At 58.4% G+C, this 24492-nt stretch overlaps 1 protein-coding gene across 4 annotated transcripts in view; it reads right to left on the bottom strand.

Annotated features, from left to right (window-relative positions):
• Positions 1 to 8146: 8146 nt before the first annotated feature.
• Positions 8147 to 24492, bottom strand: part of LOC111144288 (DIS3 like 3'-5' exoribonuclease 2) — a 359800-nt gene continuing 343454 nt past the window's right edge. For 3 of the 4 annotated variants that reach the window (XM_022498559.1, XM_022498640.1, XM_022498777.1), the window contains 5 exons: positions 14964 to 15147; positions 14297 to 14383; positions 11306 to 11453; positions 10788 to 10918; positions 9468 to 10620 (listed from right to left, as the gene is read on the bottom strand). In XM_022498559.1, the coding sequence (XP_022354267.1) occupies positions 10189 to 10620; positions 10788 to 10918; positions 11306 to 11453; positions 14297 to 14383; positions 14964 to 15147 (982 nt within the window). In that variant the 3' untranslated portion in view covers positions 9468 to 10188. The other variant, XM_022498710.1, reaches the window with a different exon arrangement.

Here is a 24492-nt window from a genome sequence, read left to right as displayed (position 1 = left end):
TCTTAATGTCCTGGAATCGAGCCCTGCATTGGGCTCTCTGCTCAGCAGGGAGTCTGCTTCCTCCCCACCCCCACCTACTTCTCTGCTTACTTGTGATTTCTCTCTCTGTCAAATAAATAAATAAAATCTTAAAAAAAAAAAAAGTCCCAGGGACTGTGTACTCCTCACAGAAGTTAGCTGCATTGTAGCCTGGGGGATAAGATGGACCACGAAGGAGCACTCAGCGGAGAGCAACAGGCATGGCCAGGGTCACGGGCTCAATGAGAGAGATCTTAGAGGTCACGGAAAAGCACTGGCAGGGGAGGGAGGAGCCCCTTGCCTCTCTTTGTACCTATGGTCCATATGTGTCCGTGGTCCCTCTTGCAGGCCTAGAGAGACTTAGGCTCTGCCCTTGCCAGGAGCAGATAGGCACTGATTGTGGAGAACAGCCCCCGGAAGGGGGGGCCTTTGGAGGGAACCAGAGACAGCACAGACCTTGGGGGCATCCACAGGGCCATGGAGGGGAAAAGTTTGCCGAGACAGGTTCTGGGGCTCAGAACGTAGTGCATCTAAGGCCTGAGTTCAAGTGCACAGTGGGATACACCTGGTAACTCCAGGGGTTACACTGTGCCAAGTCACTTGGGAATTTCCTCATGCTGGGAATTTTGACCTGTGTGAAGTTAAGCACCAGCTCTGTGTTTGGGGTCCGAGAGGGTTTGCAAAGCCCAAAGGAAGGCCCCGGAAGGCAACTGTTAAGCCCATTGCACCAGCCTTGGAAACTGAGGTTTGGGAGGGGGCATGGGCCTCTGACGCTCATAGGCCCCTCGCAGCAGCCCTCACCAAACTGACCGCAAGAGGGCTCAGTGAGGGTCCTGGAGGCAAAAACCAGAAGCTGGGCAGCTACTCATTGCTCAAAGGAGACAATTTTATACAGTGAAAATCTCCTGAGCACCCACCATATGTAAATCATGTTGGAGGACTAGCTGAGTCCATCAGACCCAACCAGTGAGGGGCTTCCTGTCTAGAAGTGGGGGGGGGGTGATACATAAACTGAATTCTGTTCCTGGACACTGTCCCAGGGAAAGAATGGGGGTTCCCCTGAGCAGAGTCAGACCCCCTTGGAGAGGAGCAGGAAGTATTGGCGGGGGTGGGGTGGGGTGGGGTGGGGGGGGGGGGGTGGATCTGGGCAGGACAGAAGCCTGCAGGTAATGCCCAGTGACAGCCGCAGGGTTGGGGCTGGGCTGTGCCTCGGGGGGGGTGGGGGGGTGCCGCTGGAGGGACACATGAAGAGGAGGTGTTTGTGGGGGGCGGAATGGGAGGCCTAGGCAGGGGCTGCTGAGGAGTCACTGGCAGAGGAAAGATGGCGAACACAGTGGAGGAAGGCACATCATGTGACTTTCTGTACTTTGGCCTGAGGGATCGGCCGTCTCCTTGGTGCCTGCCCTCCCTGCTGGCTCCCTCCCTGCGATGACCCTCACAACAGCCACACTCCAAATCCCTCTTCTGTGACCCTCATTGTCTGCCAGCCCCTCTCCAGTCTGCCTCCCCCAGCTCTGGCTTCTCCTACTGGACGGTTTCTTCACAGAGGATGGTAACAAAAAGGTGTTCAACGGATGCAGAATTAACCACATTACAGACCCCCAGGCTGCCAAAGACCAAAAAGCATGTTGGGGCCTGGGCTCACTCTCCACTACTTATAATGGTCCTTTGGTACTTAACCTCTCCCAAGCCTCGATGTCCTCATCTGTGAAATGGGAAAAAGAATAGTACCGACATCCCAGGGCTGTGAGCACAGGGCTGTGAGACAGACGCAGTTCTGGAGGGGGAGGGGAAACTTCTGAAAAAAGGCAGATCTTGAACATAAAACTAACTGGAAAAAAAAAAAAATTAAAAGCGGAGTGTTTGAAAGCCAGTCGGCCGAATGTCAGACAGAGCGGCTTATTCCTAGAAAGCAAGTATTTATAATTAAGGTCTGTGTGGGCAAGGCCTCCTTCTGGGCCATTCCACCTACCTGTGTGGGAGGAACATCTAGGCACTGCCCCTCCACAGGGGAACTTGGGTCATATATATTCAGGGAGTGCAGAAATGGGGACCGTCCACCAGTAGGGCGGGAAACACCACCATACCCTTCCTCCATTTAGTTCCTAGGGGCTCAGCCTGCCCCAGGCTGGGGGTGCAGGAATGGGCTGGCAGAGTGGGCAGAGGCCCAGCCTCGCCACTCTGCCTGGTGGGAGCCGCCACAGAGCCAGGCTGTTGCTGGAGTGGTGGCTCCTTTGGGTCACGCGGGAATGACACCTCCAAGGCTGACAGGGGCTTTAGTCATGGATGTACAAGGTGAGGGAACGAAAGCTTACTCCCGGAACTGCATTCGGTACTTTAGCTCTGATTTTTCTATCCTAAGAACCAGGAGGACTGTCTTATTTCAACAGCAGCTTGGTTTGAAAATCTATGAAGGTGAAAATCCCCTCAAGGAGATATTTTGCTTCACGTTCTGTCTTGCGCTTCCATTTCTGTTACTTCTTCAATGTTTGGCTCAACGCTTTCCAGACTGAGCGATGAACAATTTATGAACATTAAAGAACACAACACAATTCATGGAACTGTTTGAGTAAAACAACTTTAAGTAAAATAAATTATTAAAATGGGACTTGCCCCCTCTAAAATCGTTTATATATTAAAAAAAAAAAAAGCACCACCAAACCATAAAAACTCATAAAGAGAGAAGGTTCAAAAAGATGATCTTTCAGGAAGGTTTTGAATATGTCACCTGACTCAGTTACGTGCAAATTCAAACTCATCATTCCAAGTACTTCATGTACTCTCTCTCCAACCCCCATCTCCAGAATCTTCTTTATTGTTGTGAAAGGCAGCTTTCTCCCTCTCTTCGTCAGGGCTAGCCTCTTTCATCTGCTTCAATACCCCTCTCACCATTGACCCTGAAATCTGTGACTGTGCTCATGAACTGGGTCTCTGTAGTCAGTGCTCAGCGGGGGCCTGAATTTCAGCCGTGCAGAGTCCCATTGCACGGGGAGGTCCACAGCCTCACCTGTGGTTCTGTCCCCCCACAACCCCCCTGCCCCAGCTGCCCAGATGGGGAGCCAGCACAGCCCCTAGGGGCTCCACTGAGACAACCAGTGGGGCCTGTCCCCACTCAGACTGCCACCTGAGTCTCTAAGTAAAAGGCCTTAAGCAGCATTGGAACTCACTGGGAATATGAGGCTACCTGTCAGCAGGAATTTTATCTTACTTGCTGGAATGATGGACTGTTTACTATCCCCGTTGCTGAATGTACAAAAAGCCTTTTAAACCAACTGTAGGTCCATTTCTGCTAAGAAAAAAGATTTTAGCAGGGGGGAGTTGTTTGGGTTTTTATTCTTATCCAAGTTATACACGAATATAATTTAAATTACCAAAATGCTCTGTAAGGTTGGGTTAAAAAAAACAACAAACAGCAGTTCCCTGTCTCCCTCCTTGCATTTTCCCATCTCTGAGGCAACTACTTTCCTCTTTTGGCTTTCTGTTGGTATTTACCACTGTTTCTAAATCATTTCTTCATTTTCCCATCATAAGCTCTATCTATTGACACATTCTACTTATCTTCTGTTCTTGGTTATCTAGAATCAGCCCCAAACAACCTCACACATTTATTGGATCACAGATCTGCAGTCTGGGCAGGGCTTGGAGGGGACAGTGTGTGTCTGATCAACGGGGCTTCGGCTGGTTGGGACCTGGGGGACCTGCTTCCAAGATGGCTCCATCACAGGGCTGAGGAGCTGGCTTCCTTCCATCAGGGCTTCTCTACGGAGTCGCTTGAGCTTCCTCACAACATGACAGCTGGATTCCAAGAGCCAGGGAGTAGAAGCTGCCAGTTCCTTAAGGTCTGGGCCTCAAAACTGGCCCAGGGTCACTTCTGCCACACTTCTTCTTCTTTTTTTTTTTTTTTTAAAGATTTTATTTATTTGACAGACAGAGATCACAAGTAGGCAGAGAGGCAGGCAGAGAAGGGGGGAGGAGCAGGCTCACTGCTGAGCAGAGAGCCCGATGTGGGGCTCGATCCCAGGACCCTGGGATCATGACCTGAGCCGAAGGCAGAGGCTTTAACCCACTGAGCCACCCAGGCGCCCCACATTTCTGCTTCTTAACGGCCACCGAGCCCGTCCAGATTTAAGGGGGAGGCACAGAGACTCTGTTTGTACTTATTGTATTTATTGGTTTATTTAGCGGTTTCATTGAGGTAAAATGGACAAATTGTAATTGTATATATCCAAGACGTACAACTTGATGATTTGATATATGGATACACTGTGCAGTGATCACCACTGTCAAGCTCGTTAACATTATCTGTCACCTCAGAGCGATCACATTCTTTCCGTGGTGAGTGCGCTAAAGATGGACCTGCTCTGCGGCTCCACAACACTGTGTTAACTACACCACCGTGTTGTGTAGTAGGAGATCTCCAGACTAGTTTATCTTAAAACTGACACTTCATCCCCAACATCTCCCCATTCTTCTTCCCTGCCTTGGCCCTGGAAAGCAGCCTTCTCCTCTGCTTTTATGTGTTTGATTCTCGTAGACTCCACACGTAAGCGAGGACATGCGGTGTTTGTCTCAAGCCGGGCCCGTTTCACTCAGCAGAACAGCCTCCAGGTGCATCCACGTTGCCACAACTGGCAGGATGTCCCTTCTCACAGCTGGACCATATTCCGTTGTGTGTACGTAACACATTTTCTTTACCGGAGGCTGTTGCCCTGTCTCGGCTGCTGTGAGTTCTGCTTCCCAACCCGTGTGGTCCTAACCCACCGCACGACTCTGCCTCATGCTCTCAACTCCCAGTAGTGGCATCTGAAGCTCTCTTGTCCCCAGAAGGAGTCTGAACTCTGGCCTCTGCTGTCTCCACCCCTCATCTGCCCCATCCATCCCCCCTGCTGTCCCCAGGGCGTTCCTCTTTGCCTCCTCTGGCGGGAGCCATTCTTGCCTGTGCCTCCAGCACCTGTCCGTGCCAGCTCTGTCCCATCTTGGATTCGCTCCCTCTCTCAGGCCCTCATCTCACCTGGATTGTCACAGCCCCTCTAGCCTGGGCTCCTGTCCTGTGGCATCACCGCTCTGCACTCGTGGCAGCTACAGCAGGCGTCTGCTGCTATGTCTCTGCGGGGGCCTAGCCTCTTCCTGGGACCTGGTCCCCAGGTTCTTGCCCATCCTTCCCAACTGCCGGGGACCGCAGGAGCTCCCACTTGGTACCATGACAGCTCTCTGATGGGCCAGGGCTGGGCAACCGCCCCATTCTTTCCTGGGGTCTTAGAGCTGGGAGGGTGGGCTGCAAGATACAGAAGGTAGACACTTCCAGAAGGTCACCATGAGGGAAGTGATCTATACCAGGAGAAAATGAAGCAGAAACAGAGAAGGGGCATACGGCCACCCCAGGTGACCTGGAGGTGTGGTGCCTCCCTGTCTCCCCAACATGGGCTTTCCTGCCCTCCTCTGGTAGTTCTGTCCAGCCTTCCTGTCGGTTCCCTTCTTCCCAGAGCCACTTTGCACTGGGTTTCTTTCCTACATAATCAAAAGACAGGAGTCCTCCGGAAGCCTCAGGACCCCTCTCTCTCTGGCTCCTCCTTCCCAGGCTCCTCGTATCCCACCCTTCTCATCTTCCTGATCTTAGATTTTCAGTCCTGAGCCCTCCCAGGCTGACCCTTTCCAGGGGTCAGGCGGGAGGACACCCCGCCTGAACACCGCTCTCCCCTGAACCTCAAGGCCCGCCTGGCTTTCCCCAACCACCCCTGGTGCTGTGCCCCACACCCTCCACTCCCTGCCCCTGCCTCTGTGCAGGGGTCTATTCTCAGCATGGAGTCTAGGGATGCTGGCTTGCGCCCCTCATCTGTTCCCGGGTCTACCCCCGGGGGGGCAAGGAAAGCCCTCACCGCCCCAGTTTGGGGGCTTTCCTTGATCACTCTGCACCTGCGCTTGGCCTGCCACCCCCACCCCCACCCCCTGCCCAGACAGCACTGGGCCTCAGGGCCCAGGCCTGCAAACAGCCACAAGGCTGCTCCCTAAGGCTCTGTCCCCACAGGACACCCCCTCCTGCTTCACCTTCACGCCATCACCACCGCCTCTCGCACTAGTGACCCAGCTCCACCTGTGGACAGCAGCCCCATGAACAGAGCGTTGCAGCCACTCCCTGCTCCCTGCTAAGTAAAGGAGGGAGGGAACAGAGGCCTTCCCGGCACAGCCTTGGTTAGAAAACTTCAGTGGCTCTGCCTGGCCCTCAGACAGAGTGCAAACTCTCTGGCCCTCTCAGAGGGGCCATGGGATCTACCTTTCCAGCATCTTCTTGTGTGTCCTCTTAGCACTCTGACCTCACAGTTCCTGGTTAGGTAAGTAGCTTCGAGCCTCAGTTCCTTCACCCCAGTGGGGCCCAAGCACGGTCTTCTGGCTGCTGCGCGTTCAGGGCTAGGAATACACTCTCCAGCCTCAGGACTTTGCTAGAGCCTGTCCCCCTGTGACGCTATTTGCATCTCGGCTCCCTCCACCATGGCGACCTGACGTGGCCCCTTGAGGAAGACAGAGCCTTCCTGGCTCCTGTCTGGGCACAGTTTCTACTTCTGTCAAATGAAGCAGGGGTGGGCTGGGTGGCCATGGCCCCCGTGGCCCTAGTGTGGCTCAGGGTGACACCCACCTCTGCCCAAGCAAGTCCTGGCGGCCAAGTTGTGCCATGCTGACCAAGTTGGCTGGGCCTCACCAGGGCTCAGGGGGGCGCCTGGGCCGTAAGGACCGGGGTCCATTCTGAGTCCATGTTGCTCAAGAGGGAGCCCAGGGGCTCTGACCCACAGCCTCCCTGATGGGTGTTATTCCACAGGGGCTCTGCTCCGCCCTCTACCTCCAGGCTCTGCGGGAGGCCAACAGGAGACAGCCTCAGTGCAGAACACCAGTGCCCTTCCTCAGAGGGTGGGGCAGTATGAGGGGATGGGGACAAGGTTGAGGTGTCTTGCCCTTAGGCTCTGTTGGGTTGCCTAGGACAGGAAACACTCAGAAATCTTCTCATCCAAACACGAAACCACCAGACCCTCTCACCTATCTTCCCTTCAGGTCCCTGGTTGCGGGAGAAGGCTCTGGGGACAGGAACAGATAGGGGTGGTGGCCTCAGGGATATCTTGGGGGTGGTGAGATGGACACCTGGAAGGCTGGCTAAGGTGTTGGGAGAGAAAGGAATGGAAGGCAGGATGGTGGCGTGTCCTCCATTCCCTTCTGACACCTGGCCCAGGGCTTCCCGTGTGGGACAGAAGCAGCCATGCCATCTGTCCTCCGGAGCCCACGAGGTCCTCCTAAGAGGTACTGTACTGAATTTTTCTTTGAAGAGCATTCATTGCAACCCGATCAAATGGGCTTGTTAATACTGACCCCCAAGGAAAAGGCATGGAGGAACAAGGGCCAAGGTCTGGTTTCCACCTGGGTTTCCGGCAGTCCTTTGGGAAGCCAGCCTGTGGTTCCCTAGCTGGGTGGGGAAGGAGTGCAGGCCAGTGTCAGGCCAGCTGGGGAGAGAGCACAGCCCAGGGGCCCTTCATCTCTGTCCCCAGGTCCCCAGGGGTGGTGCAACTGGGGGGTGCTCAGGACGATGCCAGGCAGGTGACAAGGCCAAGTTAGGGCCACCAGGCACCCCTCTGCCCCTCCTTGGCTGGGAAGGCCAGGATGAGGGCCTTCCTCGTCTCTGGCAGGCCCAGGTCCCCTCTGTCCCCCTGCTCCTCAGTGCCACCAGGGTACAGGATTGGCACTGGAGGGTGAGCCACCAGCTTGAACCCAGGCCTGTGGACTGGGCTACTCAGAGCTCTGGCCTGGGACCTGAGGGAGGGAGTGTCGCAGGACCCCTGCCGCCCCTCCTGAGGCCAGCAGGCAGAGGAGCTGGTGGGGGCAGGGCAGACAGTCACTTTCGGCTGGGTGATGGGTGAGCTTCGCTGTCTTGCATACTAATTACATTTCTAATCATCCAGAACGAGGCACGGGCATCGGTCTGACATGTGGCCAGCTCTGTGAATCATCCTGGAACTGACAGGAAGGTTCTGGAGGGTGGTGACCCCAGCTCAGCTGCAAGGGGTGCCGCCTGAGCCAGGTCCCTTGTCCTGGGCCCAAGTGGCACCCTGCTGCCCAGGCCTCCCCACAGTGCCCCACACACCAGACAGCAATTCACACTTGATTTTATTCCATGACACTGATTTGCTGAAAGTCCCCGGTTTCCTGGGCAGGGGAAGGCAGTGGGTGGCCTGGCAGAAGGTGGGGCCGGCCTTCCCAGGAGGACCAGGTCCCGTTCTGCTCGGGGGAAGCATGAGCCAGGCCTCAGCCTTCCATCCAGTCCCACCCTCTCCCTTCCAGTTTGTTTAAAAACTGAGCTGCAAAAATAAAATAGAATGAGGAAATAAAAACAAAGCCCTGAGTTGTTAAAAACCAAATTAAAAATCCCCTTTGGTGTTGAAAGGTCCTATTCCTAAAAGTCGGCGGGTGGGGCAGGGGTGTGGGTGGGTGTGGGCTGCGCAGGAGGCCTCAGGCCCGCAGGCCACCAGCGACACCAGCATCTGGCTGCTCCTCATCCTGCCGGCTCAGGAGGCCCTCGGTGCCTGGCCGCTTGAGGACGGCGCTGTACTTGAGGGCAGTGGTCTCGGCCTGCAGTACCACCTCGACCAGGCTGAAGATGGTGACGACCTGTGGCACAGCAGAGCCCAGCTTGGTGACACAAGTGCGTCATGGGGGGCCAGACCGGGGGTGGGGAGGGTGGGGTGGGTGGGTGGGAGGGGCAAGAGCTTGTGGCTGGGGTCCAGCCCTGCTCCTGTCCTCTTAGCTGGGCCCCAGGTCCACTCGCCCTCCCCTCTGGGCCTCTGTCTGCAAAGCAAGTACTGAGGTCATGGCCCTGGAGAGAAGTCAGGGAGCCAGACATGGCTGGGTGTGTCTTCTGGTCACAGTGAGTGCCTGGGCTTTGGGAACAAAGAACTGGGGTCTGGGGCTGGCCTTCAGAGCGTGCAGTGGGTAAAAACCATTGTATGCAACTTCTTGGGTAGGAGATCCACAGTTTTCATTAGATTCCCAAAAGGATCCCCAAAGTCAAAACTCTGCTTTAGAGGGGTAGGCAGAGCCCCTTGTCTGTCCCCATGCTGGGGGCGGGGTGCGGGGAGTGGGGGAGGTGGCCCAGGGCAGGGAAGGCAGTACGGGAAAGCTCTGGCCCCAAGGAGGGGATATGGGTGAGCTCAATGATGTCTACACATAGAGCCTGAAATCCCACAGGGGAGCCTAAGTGCTGGGGTGTGGGGAGGGGTGGGAGGAGGGCTCAGGAAGAGCTAGAGGGCAGATGGTCACACCGTGGTTTTTTGAAAAGGCTGCCCCACTCCCGGGTTCTGACCTGCTGTACTGGCTCCTGGTCCGTGTCCTCAGGCTCCCAGACAAGTATGAGCTCCGGCTTCTTGCCCACCTTTTGGAAGTGGTAGGACCGCAAGGGCAGTGCCTGGAGGTCCACATACCTGCGTCTCAGGTTCTAAGCTCTGGGAGCCACCTCCTAACCTCTGACCCTGGAACCCTCCCCCTCCACCCCCCCTGGTTGGAGGCAGCCCCCTGCCTTTGCCTGCCTCCCACTGGCCTAGAACTGCCCCAAGTGCTGAATGGCAGGGGCTCAGGCACCTAAGGCTAGAGGGGTGCTGACCCCTGCGGGCGCCGGGTCTGTTAGCATAGGCTGAGGGCTGGCCTGTCTGCAGCCCTGTCTGATGACCGACACCTGAACTTCCTTCCTGCTTGGTGAACTTGAGGACTGGAGCCCTGACGGATCCCCAGTGGGACTCCATTCTGTCTCTTCTGATTTACTGTATTAACTTCATGCTTGCTCCGCTCTGTGTGCTGGATTTCAGGAAATTCAAAGCCAGAGTCAGGGCACAGGGGGTGACCCACTAACCGCAAGGGTACCAAATACCCTTGGGAAGAACCTTGAATAAACAGCCACACAGGGCAGGACCCAAGGCAAATAGTGGTCTCTTCTGTCTCTTCAGGGGACAGAGCTTCCAGAGTGGCCACGGATCATTCTCTCTGATCTTTCCTCCCTTCACATTCCCACAAGGAATTCCCCAAAGCTTGTGCGCTCTGCCATCCTGCACTGGTCTGGGAGGGGCCTGTTCCCTTGAGCCTGACTCCTGGCCCGGATTTCTCATCCCAGGCAGGTGTAGCGGGGTGTCCCAGTGCGGCCCATCAGGTGGGCTTGGTGCTGGTGGTGGAGGGCAGCAAGGTCAGGGACGGCACGCCCTCTGCCTCCACATGGCCAGTGTCACCACCACAGCTTGTATTCTCCAGAGCCAGTGAGGACAGCAAGGACCCCGGCCTATGCTCCCATCCTCCATGCTTCCCGCCAGATGCCGGGCAAATACGGAGGGGACCCCGGCAGAAAGCTGGGGGACATGCAGGTGTGCAGCGGACACAGCTTGGTGTGTCCGTGAGGGGAGGGAGGGCTTTGCACAGAAGTGGTGGGGTCCCAGCATCCTGGAGCTGGCCTTGCCCCAAGGGCCCGTGGGGACTCACATTACAGTAGATTCGCTTCTGCACGCCGTAGCGCAGCACCAGCACGTCGAAGGCTTGGTTCAGGACACCAAGCACCATGGCTTCCGACTCCAGGGGGCCGCTTTCCTGCAAGGCAGGGCTCTAGCCAAGGTTCAGCCACGGGACGTGGCATCACACCCAGGGCCATCCCCGGCTGCCGAAGGCCCCTGAGCTCCTTAAGAGCTCCTTGTGCACTGGTGCCCAGGAGGGGGCGGTGGGGTTGGGGTTGGGGGGCACTGGGCTGGCGGCCTCACCTTAACCAGGATGGCAAAGAAGAGGCCGGTGCTGAGCTCCTGGACACGCTTGGAGGCCATGCGGCGGTCATTGCAGTGGTCGGCCTGCTTCTGCAGGGCCTCAGGCTCCAGGTCGGGCAGCTCCCCACAGCCTGGGAAGAGGGCGGTTGCGGGGCTGCTGGCAGGGTGCTGTGCATGCGCCGGCCACAGCTGGGTGAGGGGTGGCACGGTGCTCCCTGCCCAGGCGAGGTGGCACTGGCCTCCCCTGCTGCCCGGCTCCGGGGGATGGGAAGGTGGGCGGCCACAGTGAGGGCCCCTGGCTTTGCACAGGACTTGTAATGAGCGACTGCTGCTGACCCCCCGTGAGCTTTCGTGGGGGTGGGGGGTTTCTGGGCCCAGGCTCTCCCACTGCCCGGCTGACCACCCCCTGGGGCTTCCACGGCCATGCAGTGTGGCTTCTGGCTGCCAGGCGCCCACTCGGAGCTGCGGCAGCCCTCCAGCAGGCACAGGCTGTGTGACTCCCCGGCCATGCCTCTTACCAAGTGCGGCAGCCAGGAGGCGGTGCACCAGGACGTCTGCGAAGCGGCGGATGGGGGAGGTGAAGTGGGTGTAGAGCGGCACGTTGAGGGCGTAGTGCCGGAATTGCGTCTGGTCCTGCAGCACCCCGGAGCAGAAGTACAGGGCCATCTGTGGGGCGAGAGAAGGGGTCTGAGAGCCGGGCTGGCCCCAGGGATTTTGGGAGCACACGGAGCCGCCAGGCTGCTGGCAGCTGACCGCAGGCCGTTCCCTGTATGGGGACCCACAGGGCGCCCATGCCCCCGCCACTGAAGACAAACACAGGTCTTGCCCTGGGTTGTGCAGACCCCTCGTGGCAGCGGCATGGAGAATAGGCCAGAGAGCACTACAAGGGGCCCACCCCACCTCTGTGGGCACAGGAAGTGCGGGGGAAACCTTGAGATGCCAGATGGCCTCCTCCCTCAGAGCCCCAGGCCCAGTGGGGGTTGTGGGGTGGTGGGGGGTAGGGGGAGCAGACCCTGAGCTGAAATCTGAGGGCAGCTGGGGTGGAGCTTGGCTTCCCCCTCAGCCTGTTGCTGTTGGTTCAGGGGCAGTTACTGCCCTTGACAAGCAGGGAGCGGTTTCTGGTCAGCTCCACGGGAAGGGGAGGAGGGGAGGAGGCCTGGGGCTGGCCGGACAAGGGGCCGCAGACACGCTGTGGAGGCACAAGAGGAAGCCAGGACAGCCACAGGGCTCTGCGAGGCCGCAGAGGCCGCCACCGCCACCTGGCCAGAACGGCACGTAGGAGAGAAGGCCTGGGATGCCTGGTACGGGCCTACAGGGACGTGGGCAGTGGGCACCCAGCTCCTTCCCTGTGGTCCAGGCCTAGTCTTTAGTGGTGACCAACCTCACGCCCTCCAGCCCCTATCCCTGAAGGCCACGCTGGGACCCTGGCGCCTCTGCGCCCCCTACAGGCAGCCACACGCCTGCCAAGGGAGAGAGAGGCTTGCCAGCTGCCAACCTCAGCCCTTGTCCCTGACAAGCCATCTGGGCACCAAGGTCTGAGTTCAAGAGGCCTTTCTGCAGGGGGCAGTGAGGATGGGGTACACGAAGAGAGGCCAAGTTTCTCTAGGGACCCAACAAATGGTTCCAGGCCATGGTGGTTCTGCTGTGTGGGTGGCCTGGCCACAGTGCCTGCAGCCACTTGCCCTGTGGTCCTGGAGGTCTTGGGGCTGCAACCCCAGGATGCCGCGAGGAGCAAGTGGACAGATCCCTCACTGAGGCCCAAGTCACGCCCTTGTCTGTTCCCTCGCTCCCTTGCTGCCTGTGCGCTTGGCCAAACGGAGAGCCGGCTCCGCTTACTCTGTGTGTGTCGGGCCTAGAATCCAGGGCACAGCTGGTGACGACCTGCTCAGCTCCCCGAGTCTGCCTCCCTGCCAGCTCCTGCTGGGGCCGGGGTCATGTCCGGAGCAAGTCACTGGGGGAGGTGGGAGCAGCCGCCACGCCAAGCCACGTCTGGGTGTTGTTCTCAGTGGTGGTGGCCCAGTTCCCCAAACGAGCTGGGCTGAGCAGCACAGAGGCCCTGGTCCCCTTCCTGGCTGGGAAGGTGTCTCTGGGCAGGTTGGGACGGGTGGAGACTGTGGCTTTCCTGGGACAGGAAAGTCCCAGGTGTCCTGTTTCAGCGGCTTCCTTAAGAAATTGCTGCTGCCGCTGCCGGGTCCCTGTCCTTGTCCTAGTTCTTAGGGACACCACAGGCACTCCAGGACCCTTTGCCATCAGTTCCCCATACAAAGGCCAGCCTTGAAGGTCACTCACTGGCAGGAAAGCCCAGAAGTCCACTCTTTTTCAGGCTCTAGGTGACTCAGGAGAGGAGGGCTCCTTTCCACAGAGCTCCAGAGCTAGTTTGACTTTGGAAGTGGACAGTTCCAGACACTTCCAGAGGCTGGAGGCAGGGAACAGGAGCCCGACTGGCCCTGCCTGGCACAGTCAACAGGCAGTTCCTGGGACCCTGGGGCAACTACATCTCAGAGCAACTAGAGCGCAGAGTGACATCGAGTCCCCTCGCCACAGGCACACCTGCCCCTCTGTGTGGCATGCTTTAAAGGTGCTTGGTTGGGGGAGACGCTTGTGACCGGGGACAGGGTAAAGGCAGCCAGACCCAAAAGGGCCCCAGTGGCTCCATTCCTAGCAGGAAATATGAATGTCAGGAAATAGATTGGCTGTGGCCAGCTGAGGTGACCTGGTTCTTGTGGACTGATTGAATCCGCAGAGTGACTGAGCCCCTGAAAAATGGTCTGTCATTGCCCCCTGGCCAGGATGGAGCCCAGAGCTGGCCCCATTAGTATGCGCAGCTCCGGCTGGCCTCACAGGCCTGGGGGGCGGGGGGCTCCTTCCCAAGATGCTTGGGCCTGCAGGGGCTGAAGCTCAGATTCAGGGGGCTGAGACAGGCTGCCGGAGCAAGTTCATTGTCTAGGCCCAGCCTGCCAGCCTGCCAGCCTGTCATACTGCCTGCGACATAGGCCCACTGCCTAACTCCCCTCCTACCAGCGAGGAAGAGGGAGATTCCTCTGCCTGGGGTCCACAGGGTGGGTGCGTGGTGGGGGGGTGATGACTTCCCCTCCAGGAAGGCTGCAATGGGAGACAATCTCTCCCCTCCAGGGTGTCCATCCAGCTCAGTTGCTAACTGGCCCCTGTTCCTTCCCTGAGCTGGTCTGGTCTGTAGGGACTGGGCACTAAAGGCTTGGTGTATGCCCTGTGATGACTCCCTGCCTTCAGTTAGGGAATGGAGCCCCTGAGGCCACGCAGGGGGCAGCGGGCCTCAAACTGGGCCCTTGAACGGCCCCACAGAAGCTTCCTTGAACAGGTAAGGCAGGCAAGTCTGTGTAGGAGGCTGATAATCAGAGCGCAGGGCTCACCTGTCCTAGCTAACGCCTGGGGCTATCCTCCTCACCCCTCCCCTGAGGCTGTCTGGCATGTGGAGGTCCTGGAGGCCCCTGGGAGAAGGGGCAGGTTGGGGGGGGAAGGTCTTTCCTTACCTGCATGGGCCGGGAACACATGTTGGTGAGTACCTCCTTCCGGGCCAGGGAGTACTTGTCATCTCCAAATGTTGTGGTCAGACTTTTCTAGAAGCAAACCGTGTGATGGGCAGTCAAGCTGGGCCAGGCTCTGGGGAACCCTGTCACCCTCTGAACACCTGAGACCCAGCTCTGGGGGTGGAAGGGTAAGCTGAGGGCTTGACCCCGCTCAGAGGGCCATGGTGGGGTGTGGAGGCCAGCAGCCTTCAGCCTGCGTCCCACGCTTGGCCGTGGCTCCAATGTCAGCTCTTCCATGTCTTGTTGGCTACATGGAGAGACTGTCTGTCTGACCTAAGGTACTTCTCTGCCCAGAGCAGAACAGCCACCCTTCCATGGGATCAAAGGTCAGGCCTGAGCCCCATAAGGCTTGGTTCTAGGAAGGGAGCACTTGACAGCACTTACCATAAAAAACATTCTTGGGCTTCCACTCCTCTCAGCCCCCTATGGAAAGTTTCTGGGCCCAAGCCCAGCCCAGTCCAGCCCCGGCCCAGGATCCCTACCCACGACGGAGTGTTGAGCGGCTTCCCTCGGCCTGGTCCTGGTGGGGAGTGTGGCCCATGGCCAGGGCGTCTGTGACTCGGAGGCCTCTCCCCAGGGCCTTCCCCTCTCTCGCACTCCCGGCACTCACATTGAGGGCCCCTGCAGAGCTGAAGTCCATGGGCAGCCCCAACTGCTCGCAGAATTCCACAAGGTCATTGAGCATCTTGGTCTGGGGCGGAGGATGCCGGCGCAGGAGGGCACGCTCAGGGAAGGTGCGGTGCGTCTTGTGGGCCACGGCCATGTTGGCCAGGAGCATAAACTCTTCCACGAGCCTGCGGGGGGTGGGGAGGTGGGGAACAGGTGTCAGGGGCCGCCGCTGCCCTTTCTTTCTCAAACTAGCTGCAGGCTGGCTCTCTTGTGCCAGAGATGCCCTCCTGCCACCCAGTCTCGTATCCCTGCTCATGCCCCTCTTGGCGCTAACCCGTCAGTAGCGCTCTTCCCTTCTGACATTTGAGCTTGCGCACCACCTCCCCCATGAGTCTGGGCAGAATGGCATCTGTCTTCTTTCCCGCTGTGGCCCTGTGCCTGGTACCCCAGTGCCCTGCCTGACAAAGAGAAGGTGCTGGATAAAGCTGTCTGCTGAACGACTCGCCTCCCAGGACACTCAGGGACGACCCCAGCGGTGAGAAAACAAGATGCCCAGGCCCAGCATCAGCACGCTTCTTGGGGGTGCAGAGAAGGTGGTCAGCAGACCCAGGGCTCCCTTCTCTCCTTGGGGAGAGGAGGGTTTCTGAGGATGAACAGGAGGGTCACAGACAGCAAGAGGAATCCGGCTTCCTGGGGCGACGTCAATGTGCTGTCGAGGTGTTCAAATCCCAGAGAGTTAACCTCTTAGGTTTGAACACTTGCTGCTACCCTTGAGCGTAATTAGAATCAAGAAGCAGGGACAGATACGGCTCCCGGTGAAGAGACAAAGGCACACCCAGGACCCAGGGAGAGGAGCAGGGACCAACGGGGAAGGAGAGGTGTGTGCCAAGATAGAGGAGTCAGGAAAAGGGGGAAGCTGGATCGCATAGCCAGCTTCGCATAGTCAGCACCCCCACCCCCCAAACCTGGGGCAGGAGGCCACGTGCTGCTTCCCCGACCCAGGGCTCTGGTGGGAGAGTGAGCAGAGCACTCACAGCAGGAGAGCAGAAGCGGCTGGAAAGGGGCTGTATGGGGCCAGCCTTGCCCAGTTCAGGGACCTCTCTCCCCAGCCTTTATTCTGGACCCCAAGGAGCACATCAAGCCCGTGCTTCTCCCACGGAACCAGAAGAGGTCAGGGAGTGAGCTCTTGTGGCCCTGGCGGCAAGTAGCCGGGGGATGAACTGCCTTTTCCTGGAGGTGTGCGTGTCGCTTTAGGGTTAGCCTTGCAACCTCGCTGAGCTCTTGGAGAGAAATGCAGCCTGTGACGGCGGCAGGGGAGGGGAGAGGGAGCTGACAGAGCCCCTTTTCCACAGCAGAAGTGAGGTTCTGGTTTGCCAAGCTGTCCTGAGAACACATCTGTCTTTCCCTGAAGCCCTCTCTACGAGGGACAAGGCTGAGGGAATGGCCCTCTGGTGGTAGCATCGGGGCCTTGGGAGAAGGCCAGCCTGAGCCTGGGCTCTAGTCCCTCATCTGAGGGTCTGACTTCGGACTGGACAGAGTTTGGGTGGAGGATGGCAAGGGTCAGACCTCCGTGGATGGGGAGTGTCTTTATCCCCTACTGTGTGCTCATAGTCACTGCAGTGACCATTCTGCCTCCCTGCCCCCCAGTCTGTCCTTGTGCACAGCCCTTCCTGCTGAGAAACCTGGGGTTCCGTCACCGGAACTGGCCACTGTTTCCTAAGTGGAGGTCTGAATCCTGGCTCCGTGTTCTTGCTGTAGGAACAGGCATGACTCTGAGACCTCTCCTGACCCTCCTTTCTCTCAAACGTATACTCGGAAGGCGGCCCCAGCCCACAGGGCGGTCCTGGAGACCAGTGCGAACATCACAGGTTATAAGGGCCTCCTGTCGTCAGCCTCACGACATAGGATATACTTTCTCTCTTCTACACTGTCACGCCAAATGGCCAGCCGTGGTGGTGGTGGTGGGGGGAGTCCCCAAGATGCCCTATGAGTTTCATTCCTGCCACTGATCACCCTTACCTGCCCTTCCCTTGCCTTCCTGAAGGCCCAGGCTGAAGGCTATGTCCATCTCTCCCCTGGGGCCCTACTGCCAACTCGCCCCCAGGCAACAAGAGCCAGGCTGTTTCACGGTCACCTGTGTCTCAGACTAGCGCTGCTGGACTTTTCATATTTCGATCTTGTCAACCCAACAGGATTCTCAGTTCCTACTCAATAAATGCCTGGTTTGGTTTAATGTCTGTTCTTGGTCATCATCAGAATGCTTCAGATGAGTACCTTCGTTCATGTCTGTCCACTCAATGAACATTACTGTGTGCCAGGCGGTTCGAGACCTGCCTCCCCCTGCAGTCCGAGAATGCTTTTGGGCAGGGTGTCTATGGTCTGTTCCTTGGGGCCCCGCAGTCTCCAGCCCAGGTGCAAGCTTGGGCCAGGAGGGAACACCTAGATAATCTTGGGACTGACCCTGTGCTGTTTTGCCAGTGTTGCCAGCAGGGGGCAGCATGGCCCCATAGCAGGGCTGCCGTCAGGCTGCAGGTGAGGGAGCGCTGGGCCTGCCAGAGGAGTGGGCTGGGCTGTGGCATTCCAGCTGTCCCTGCACGCAACTCCCACCCCTGGGGTCAAAGGAACTGAATGGTGGGGTGCCCCCCACCCCAGGGTGGAGCTGCGTTCCTGCTCCCAGTTCTTGCAGGTGCTCTGCCACCTCATCTCATGTTCTCAAGTAAGGTCGAGAACGGGAAGGAAGGGATGGGGAAGGTGGGGCTGATACCCAGAGCCCTAGGCAGTGACAACAGACTCCAGTCAGGCTGCTTCTCCATTATTTGTCCTCCCTGGACCTCCAGTACACTCCCACGAGCACCTGAAGTCAGTGGGAGAAAAGCCAGCATGCTCTGGTTAACCTTGAGAAGAAAGTCTGTCGAAGCTTGAGATGCAGAGGCTGACCTTGGACAGGTCCCTTGGTGCCTCCTGGGGGCTCCATTTCTCCCTGAGTGTCTCAGTCCCTCCCTCAGGACAGGGGGGCAGGAGGTGAGAACTCTCTCCTGTTGAACTCTCTCCAAGATAGTTTGCAGATATCAAGCATTCATCCCAGAAAAGCATCAATGTCACTGAACTGGGAGGTGGCGTAGCAATAAGGCTGACTCCCTGGGTGTTGCCACGGCTCATTAGTGTTCTAGGATAGCTGCGGGGACCATTTCTCCACAACCTGTCCTTAAAATCCTTCCTCTGCCAGCAGGGGGGATAGGAGTGGGTAGAGAGAACACGCAAACTGTGAACGGGAGGAAACGGGGCTTGGAGTACCGTGGCAGTTCGGTCCTAGGGCGGGGGTGCTGGGAGGGGCGGAGCGCGGTTGGAGCAGGGTGCCCAGTCAAGTGAACAGGAAGGCCAAGGAAATGCCAAGCGGCTAGCCCCCAGATTCCCCTGAGTTCAGGATTCACTGTCAAAAGCGGGGCCAGGTACCGCAGAGGGAGAACTGGGCTGGGCGGCAGTGGGGGTGAGGCAGAAGGGTGTCTCTGCTCTCATCTGAGGCCCGCAAAGGCCCCCTTCACCAGGCTCAACAGGTTCCCCCCCAGGGGTCAGTTCCATGGATGGGCCAGAAGGGGGCCCCCCAGCCTCTTTCTTCCGCAGGACCTGGGACGTGGCAGGAGCTGCTTAGAACCCAGGAACTTGTGGGCAGGAAAGAGCCTTGGTTTAGAAACTGCAGTCCTGCGGCCCAAGGTCCAGGGGTCTCTGGGGTCCCATTCCGTGTTTTTCTCCTCAGCCAAAGGGGGAAAGGCAGGGCGATTAGAAGAGGAGCCTGAACAGCTGACTTGTCAGCAAACACCCCTTCCCCCCAATTTCCTTCCCCGTTGGGGGCCTGCGCTGACTGTAGAGGCCCCGAGCCAAGTGGCTGGGTCACTAGGATGCGCCCCTGACAGCAAACATCACGCGTCAGAGGCCGGGTGGTGGGGATAGAGGACCCCGTTCCTGGATCTGGGTACCTGATCTGGCCAGAGCCCATCTCCTCCACCTGCCATGGCACAGGCATGAGATCACAGTGCCCCACTCGCTGGGGGAGGGCGAAGAGGCTGGAAGTCAGCAACTGCCTGACAACTGCTCTACACGGGGGCTTAGGAATGGCCACCAGCCAGGATCCCCTTCCAGAACAGCAAGCCAAGCCCTTGGAGGTGGGGCCTCAGTCCCGGTCCTGGCATCTGCCCAGCATCTGGAGCCCAGAGCCACTGGGGGCCCACAACTCTGGAGGTCTTGGGGGTGTATGTGGGGTGCCTGTGACAGCCAGCTGGGGGCCTTGCCAGGACGTGAGCCCATCAGCACTCATTCCCGGCATCCCACCTGCTTGGGCTCTGGGCTTGCAGGTGCTGGGGCGGGGAGAGCAGGGCAGGTGTGAGGCTTCTCATCCCAGGAAGGAGCAGAGCAAGCCCGGAGCTGTAGGAGTCCCTCGCCCACTCGGGCAGACGCCAGGTAAAGGCCATAGACAACCTCCTCACAAGCACACACCTCCTCACACAGCAAAGACGACTTTGGTCCGGAATGGTGTTTCCCCAAGTGTGTTAACGTTACTTAGAGAAAAAAGTATAAATATCTATGAAATGCTAGGGGACAATTCCAGTTGAGGTTTTTATTCCAGGAGGCTAATGCACCTCAGGATGACAGAAGCTCCAGGCTGTGGCCCTTACTGCTCACTGACCCCTGAACTTGGGTCCCAGCAGGAAGGACGAGGTCTGGGAGAAGGCGCTCTGCCTGGCGGGGGTCACACAGTGGCTACAGGGGCAATGGGCTGGGACAGCTGTCCTTTTCGAGGAAGGCTGCCCATTCTCGACTGTCGTTGTTGGAGGAACTGACAGAATGTTCTTCCGTTGGTCTGGGAGACCGCGGCTCTGTTTTGTTAATGAGGGGCCTGAGGGGGTGTCTGTGGCCAACAAGCCCCTTGGGTGGGACAGGGGGAGGGTGGTGTCCCAGGCTGAAGCTCCTGCTCGTCACCTCTCCTGCGTCCCGCTTCTCTCCTTGGTCCAAGGCGCACGGACCAGGCCGTGTGGAGGGGAGAGGCTAGTGGTCAGTCGCAGGCCTGGAGTTCCCGCTCTGCCCCTCACTAGCTGTGCGACTGCAGACACAATTTTAAACCTCTCTGAATCTCAACCGATCTACCTGAAAAATAGAGGTGCGATATACAATCTCCTGGCCTCCCTGAAGAACACTATTATTGCGTGTACCGTGAATGTGCCTGGCTGGGCACCCCGACCCCAGGATGTGGGCAGAACACACAGTGAGGTTCCTGGAGGCTCCCGCTGCCCTCCAGCCCCGATGCCACCACCACGGTCGAGCCTCCAGCTCTGACCAACTGGCCTCCCCACTCCTAGTCTCACCCTGCTGTTTACTACTTTATACCCAAAGCGGGCGTTCTTTCTCGAAGCAAACCTGCTCACATCCCTCTCCTACCTGAAGCCCTCAGCGACTGACTGCCACCATCCTTGGGATAGCCCAACTCCTTGGAAGAATGAGGTTTACTAGGCATTTTGTCATGTGCCCGGATCGCCTCTCCCTTCTCCCCAACCCCTACTCCTCATCATCCAGCCATGCTGGCTTCATGCAGCTCTCCCTTGCTCTGTCTCATTGCACTGCTGCTCTCTTCGCTGATGCGCTGGCCCCCCTCTCCTCTCCACTCCTCTCTTCTTCCTCTGGGGAGGCAGCATGAGGCACGAACCCTCCGTGCTCCCTGAGCATCCCCTTCTAGCATTTCACTCCCACTGCTGTGATTGCCTCTGATCATCGCCGCACCCTCCTCCCCATCCCAGTGCTGTCTACCCTGGTCCCAGCACGAGGTTGGGTGGATGCCCGAAGCTGGCACAGAGCGGATGTTCTATAAATCTGTACAGATTCCCAGGATGGGGACATTCGGGAGTTGGGAGGGCTGAGTCTCTGCCACCAGGCCCTGTTCTGCTTGGCCGCACAGCCCTCACGTGTATACGTCTGACCCCTAACACTCGCCGCCACGAGTCCTTGACAGTTTTGAGCTCTGCCTGAGAAAAGAGCTTGACTGCGTCCATTCCCAAACGCGGTGCCTGAGAAGCAACAGCCCTTCCGGCTTCCCCACCCCTGGTCTCAGGGGTCTCCGTGGCGCACTCTACTCACAAGACCGCAGCGTGGTTATTTACTGACCCCCCGCCCCAGAGGGGTAAGACTCCCCAGCTAGAGCCATTCGTTGGTTTCTTTGCTCTCTTACTCATCCTCACATCTTTTTAGAGCTGCTACGGCTGAATTCTGCCTGTGTGCAGCGAGGGAGGGAGGGACGTTCACAAAGCACCTGGTGACAGACCGCATGAGGGGAGCAGTCTGGACTGGAACCCCCGAAGTCTCCCGCAGCCCTGGGAGGGCTTTCTATCCCAGGCGAGGGGAGCTTACAGGGCAAAAAGGAAAGAGGTTTGGCTCCGAATCCCACAGCCGATTGGCAAACAGGCCTGGTGACCTCGAGGCCAGATCAATTCCAAGAAGTGGCAAGGAGGAGGGAACTACTTTATGTCAAAGGGATGAACGAGTAAAGATGTGGAGGCAAAACAAATCAAGAAAAGCAGGAACCAAGGGCAGAGAGAGGAGGGCTGTGCTGTGGGGGATGGCAGGCGGGGCTGGGGTACCAGCCTCCAGCACCCGCACTTCTCTGGGGAGCGGGGCAGGCTGCCAGCCCAGGGATGGGCATGCAGAACACGGTGAAGGGGCGCAGGGCCGAGGTAGGGCACAGTTAGGACGAAAGCTGGAGGGACTGATGGCTTGTGAGCAGCAGCCAGAGGCAGCAGGAAAGGGAAGGTCATGCCAGAGTCTGAGATACAAGTGAGGCGAGGCTCTGGGACTAGGCGAGACTGTCCGCGGGCCCAGGAGGGCAAGAGGGAAGGAGCATGGTAGCTGGCAAGGGGGGAGACGGATGAGGGGGGAATGAGGTCCAGGAGTGGTTGCCTGGGACAGAAACGCTGTGGAGAACACAGGAGGCTGCAGAGGACCCTACGTTTGGCAAGTAGGCGCATGGCGCCATGGCCGTGGAGCTGGGGAGCTTGATTTGGGAAACCAAAGATTGAGGAGGGAGGCCGTCAAATGCAGATGACTCTCAATATGGCCCTTACTGGAAGAGGTGAGATTTCCTCAGAAGGGAGGGTGAGGAGGGAACGCTTTCTGATGGCTGTTTTTAAGTCTCCAAAAGATGACCCTGCACGTGTTTTCAGCGGCGAAGGAGCTACCGGTGAGGGAGGGCCTGAGGGTGACTATGTGGCCAGCCTGCATTCGAGGAGGGAAGAAGTCTGATGTCCCCTCTGAGCTGTCAGTTCCCATGAGGGGATGCCGGGCCACATGGTTTGAGGGGAAAGGAGGCAGCTTGTCCTAGCCGCCATCTGTCTGCTCAAGGAGGGCCCCGGGAAGGCCCACTCGCAGTGCTGGTCCCTGCAGGAAGGGATGGGCCCCTTCCTCCCAGCTGCCTGGAGCTCCTAGAACCCGAAGAGGAAGGGCCTTGCCCAGGGCCACAGCGAGGCAGGGGAGGAGGGGGGTGGGATCCCACGTTCCCCAGCCCCTTTTCCCAGGTTGTCCTGAGGGCTCAGGGAGGACAGCAGCAGCCCTAGAACACAGCAGGCCCCTGTGTGAAGAGCAGCTGGGTAGCTTAGGAGCACTGGCACGAGGGCACCGTCCCAAAACTGTCTTTTCAAGTCTACTGGGCAAAGGAGGTCAACAAAGACGGTGGCCACCTCACAAGGCCCAGGGACAGGGCAGCCTGGGGGCTGGCACAGTCCAGACCCAAGGTTAGCGCTGGGCTGACCACAGCTCTGCTGGCTGCCCTCCCTCCCTCAGAGGTCAGTGGATCTAGACGAGCGGCAGCTGACAGCAGGGTCTCTCTTGAGCCCAGGCTCCATGTAGACGGGCAGGCTGAGCTCCTGACCCTGCCGGCCCAGGGCCCTTGCCTTTGGGCTCTCGGCTCCTTTGCACTTACCCTCTAAGCCCTGCCCGGCCAGAGCCACAGTGCCGCCAAGGATGTTCCATTTCCAGATTCATTTTACAGCTAAACCAGATGAGAAACTCACCCCACCCCTTCCATACCCAGAACACTCTGAAAGTGGCTTTGGAAAGGACAGGGGAGCTGGGCCGCCAGGGCACAGTGGCATGGCTGTGACCCAAACCTGAAAATGCATCAGTTTTCAAAGACCAAGAGCAAGTGAGAGACCAGCAGAGCCTCTTCTGCCCTTGGCCACCGGGGTACTTATCACAACTCTGGGAATCTCATGCAGATGGAATTAGGCCGCTCACAGAGGTGGTTTGATTAGCACTTGCTGAAAACTGCTAACTTGGAAATTTGATAAGAACTGCTCCCAGCCAGCCAGTTTCAAATCATTCCTTCTGAGGACCTGATTCTCCCCACTTGGGCACATTCTCCCCACTATGGGCCTGGGAGCCCTGGGGTTCAGCTGTGGGAAGGTGGCAGCCAGGAGGGCAGTATGCCTGAGTGTGGCCCCTTCTCCAAGGCTGGGAAGCCCAGGGGGCTAGGTGTGTTGGGGGGGAGGCGGCCACCCTCATGGAGGACCTGCTGCTCTCCCAGCGGCCCCAGATGGAGGGCAGTGTGGTGGAAAACTGCACAGGCCCTGCGAGTCGGGGAGGGAGGGGAAGGACGGCTGGATGGGCGCTGAGGGAAAGCTGCCGGGGATGGGAAGCTTGAAGAGATCTTTGTTGCGGTTCTCTCCTAGGCCAGGCCGGGGAGGGGCTGGTGGCCTGGGAGCTGGAAAGTGGAGACCTAGAGAGAGAGCCGCAGGCCGAGCTGGCCAGGCTGGGTGGGGGGCGGCCGGTGGACTGACCGGTGCCCACCCACAGCCGGCCGGACACCCCAAGCGGAAGGCGCTGTGGCCGTGGGGCCGACCACACGTCACAGCCCGGGCCTCTCGCTGACCCCTCTCCTTCTGGGCTTGCTACAACCTGCTGAGTGTTTTGGACATTCCCACGAAACCACAGGGAAATGAATGGGGCCTAGTTCACAGGCATGGAAAAGCCCAGAGGAGAAGGCCTCTGGAGCCAGACATAACAGGCCCTGCGGGTGAGGCCGGAGCCAGGTTTCCTCTTCTGTGAGGCTGAATCCACTCCAGGGCCTTTCTATAGGTTCAGTGGGTGGGGTCCTGCTGCAGTGAGGCACGGTTCGGCCGCTTGTTTTTCTAGCTCGAAAGGAAGTCTCCAGAGGCTAGGCGTCCGGAGCATGGGCCCTCGGGCCCTGCCAAAGGGAGGCCCAGTGGCTGTGGTAGGGAGGGGACGGGGTTTGCTGGGGAGCTGGGTTGACAGGCAGAAAGCCCTTTGTCAGCGTAAAGCTAGCTGAGAAGCCGAGCTCCCTTCCCAAGGTTCAGAACTCTGCTCGAGGAGGCACAAGGCCGGTGCTCATGGCAGAAAACTGCCCCCTAAGCAGAACCAGGTGGCTGTGTGTGCTTGTGGCCTCATGGAGCTGGGTAATTAGGGCTCGCTGGCTATGCTGGGGCGTTGACACCCACGCCTTTCTCTATTCCCAGCTGCCTTCCAACGGGGATGAG

Source organism: Enhydra lutris, unplaced genomic scaffold (assembly GCF_002288905.1).
Source record: "Enhydra lutris kenyoni isolate GAN:26980312 unplaced genomic scaffold, ASM228890v2 scaffoldscaffold1, whole genome shotgun sequence".
NCBI classification, from domain to species: Eukaryota; Metazoa; Chordata; class Mammalia; order Carnivora; family Mustelidae; genus Enhydra; species Enhydra lutris.
Note: the sequence above shows the minus strand (reverse complement) of the source record. Positions and strands in the feature narration are given on the sequence as shown.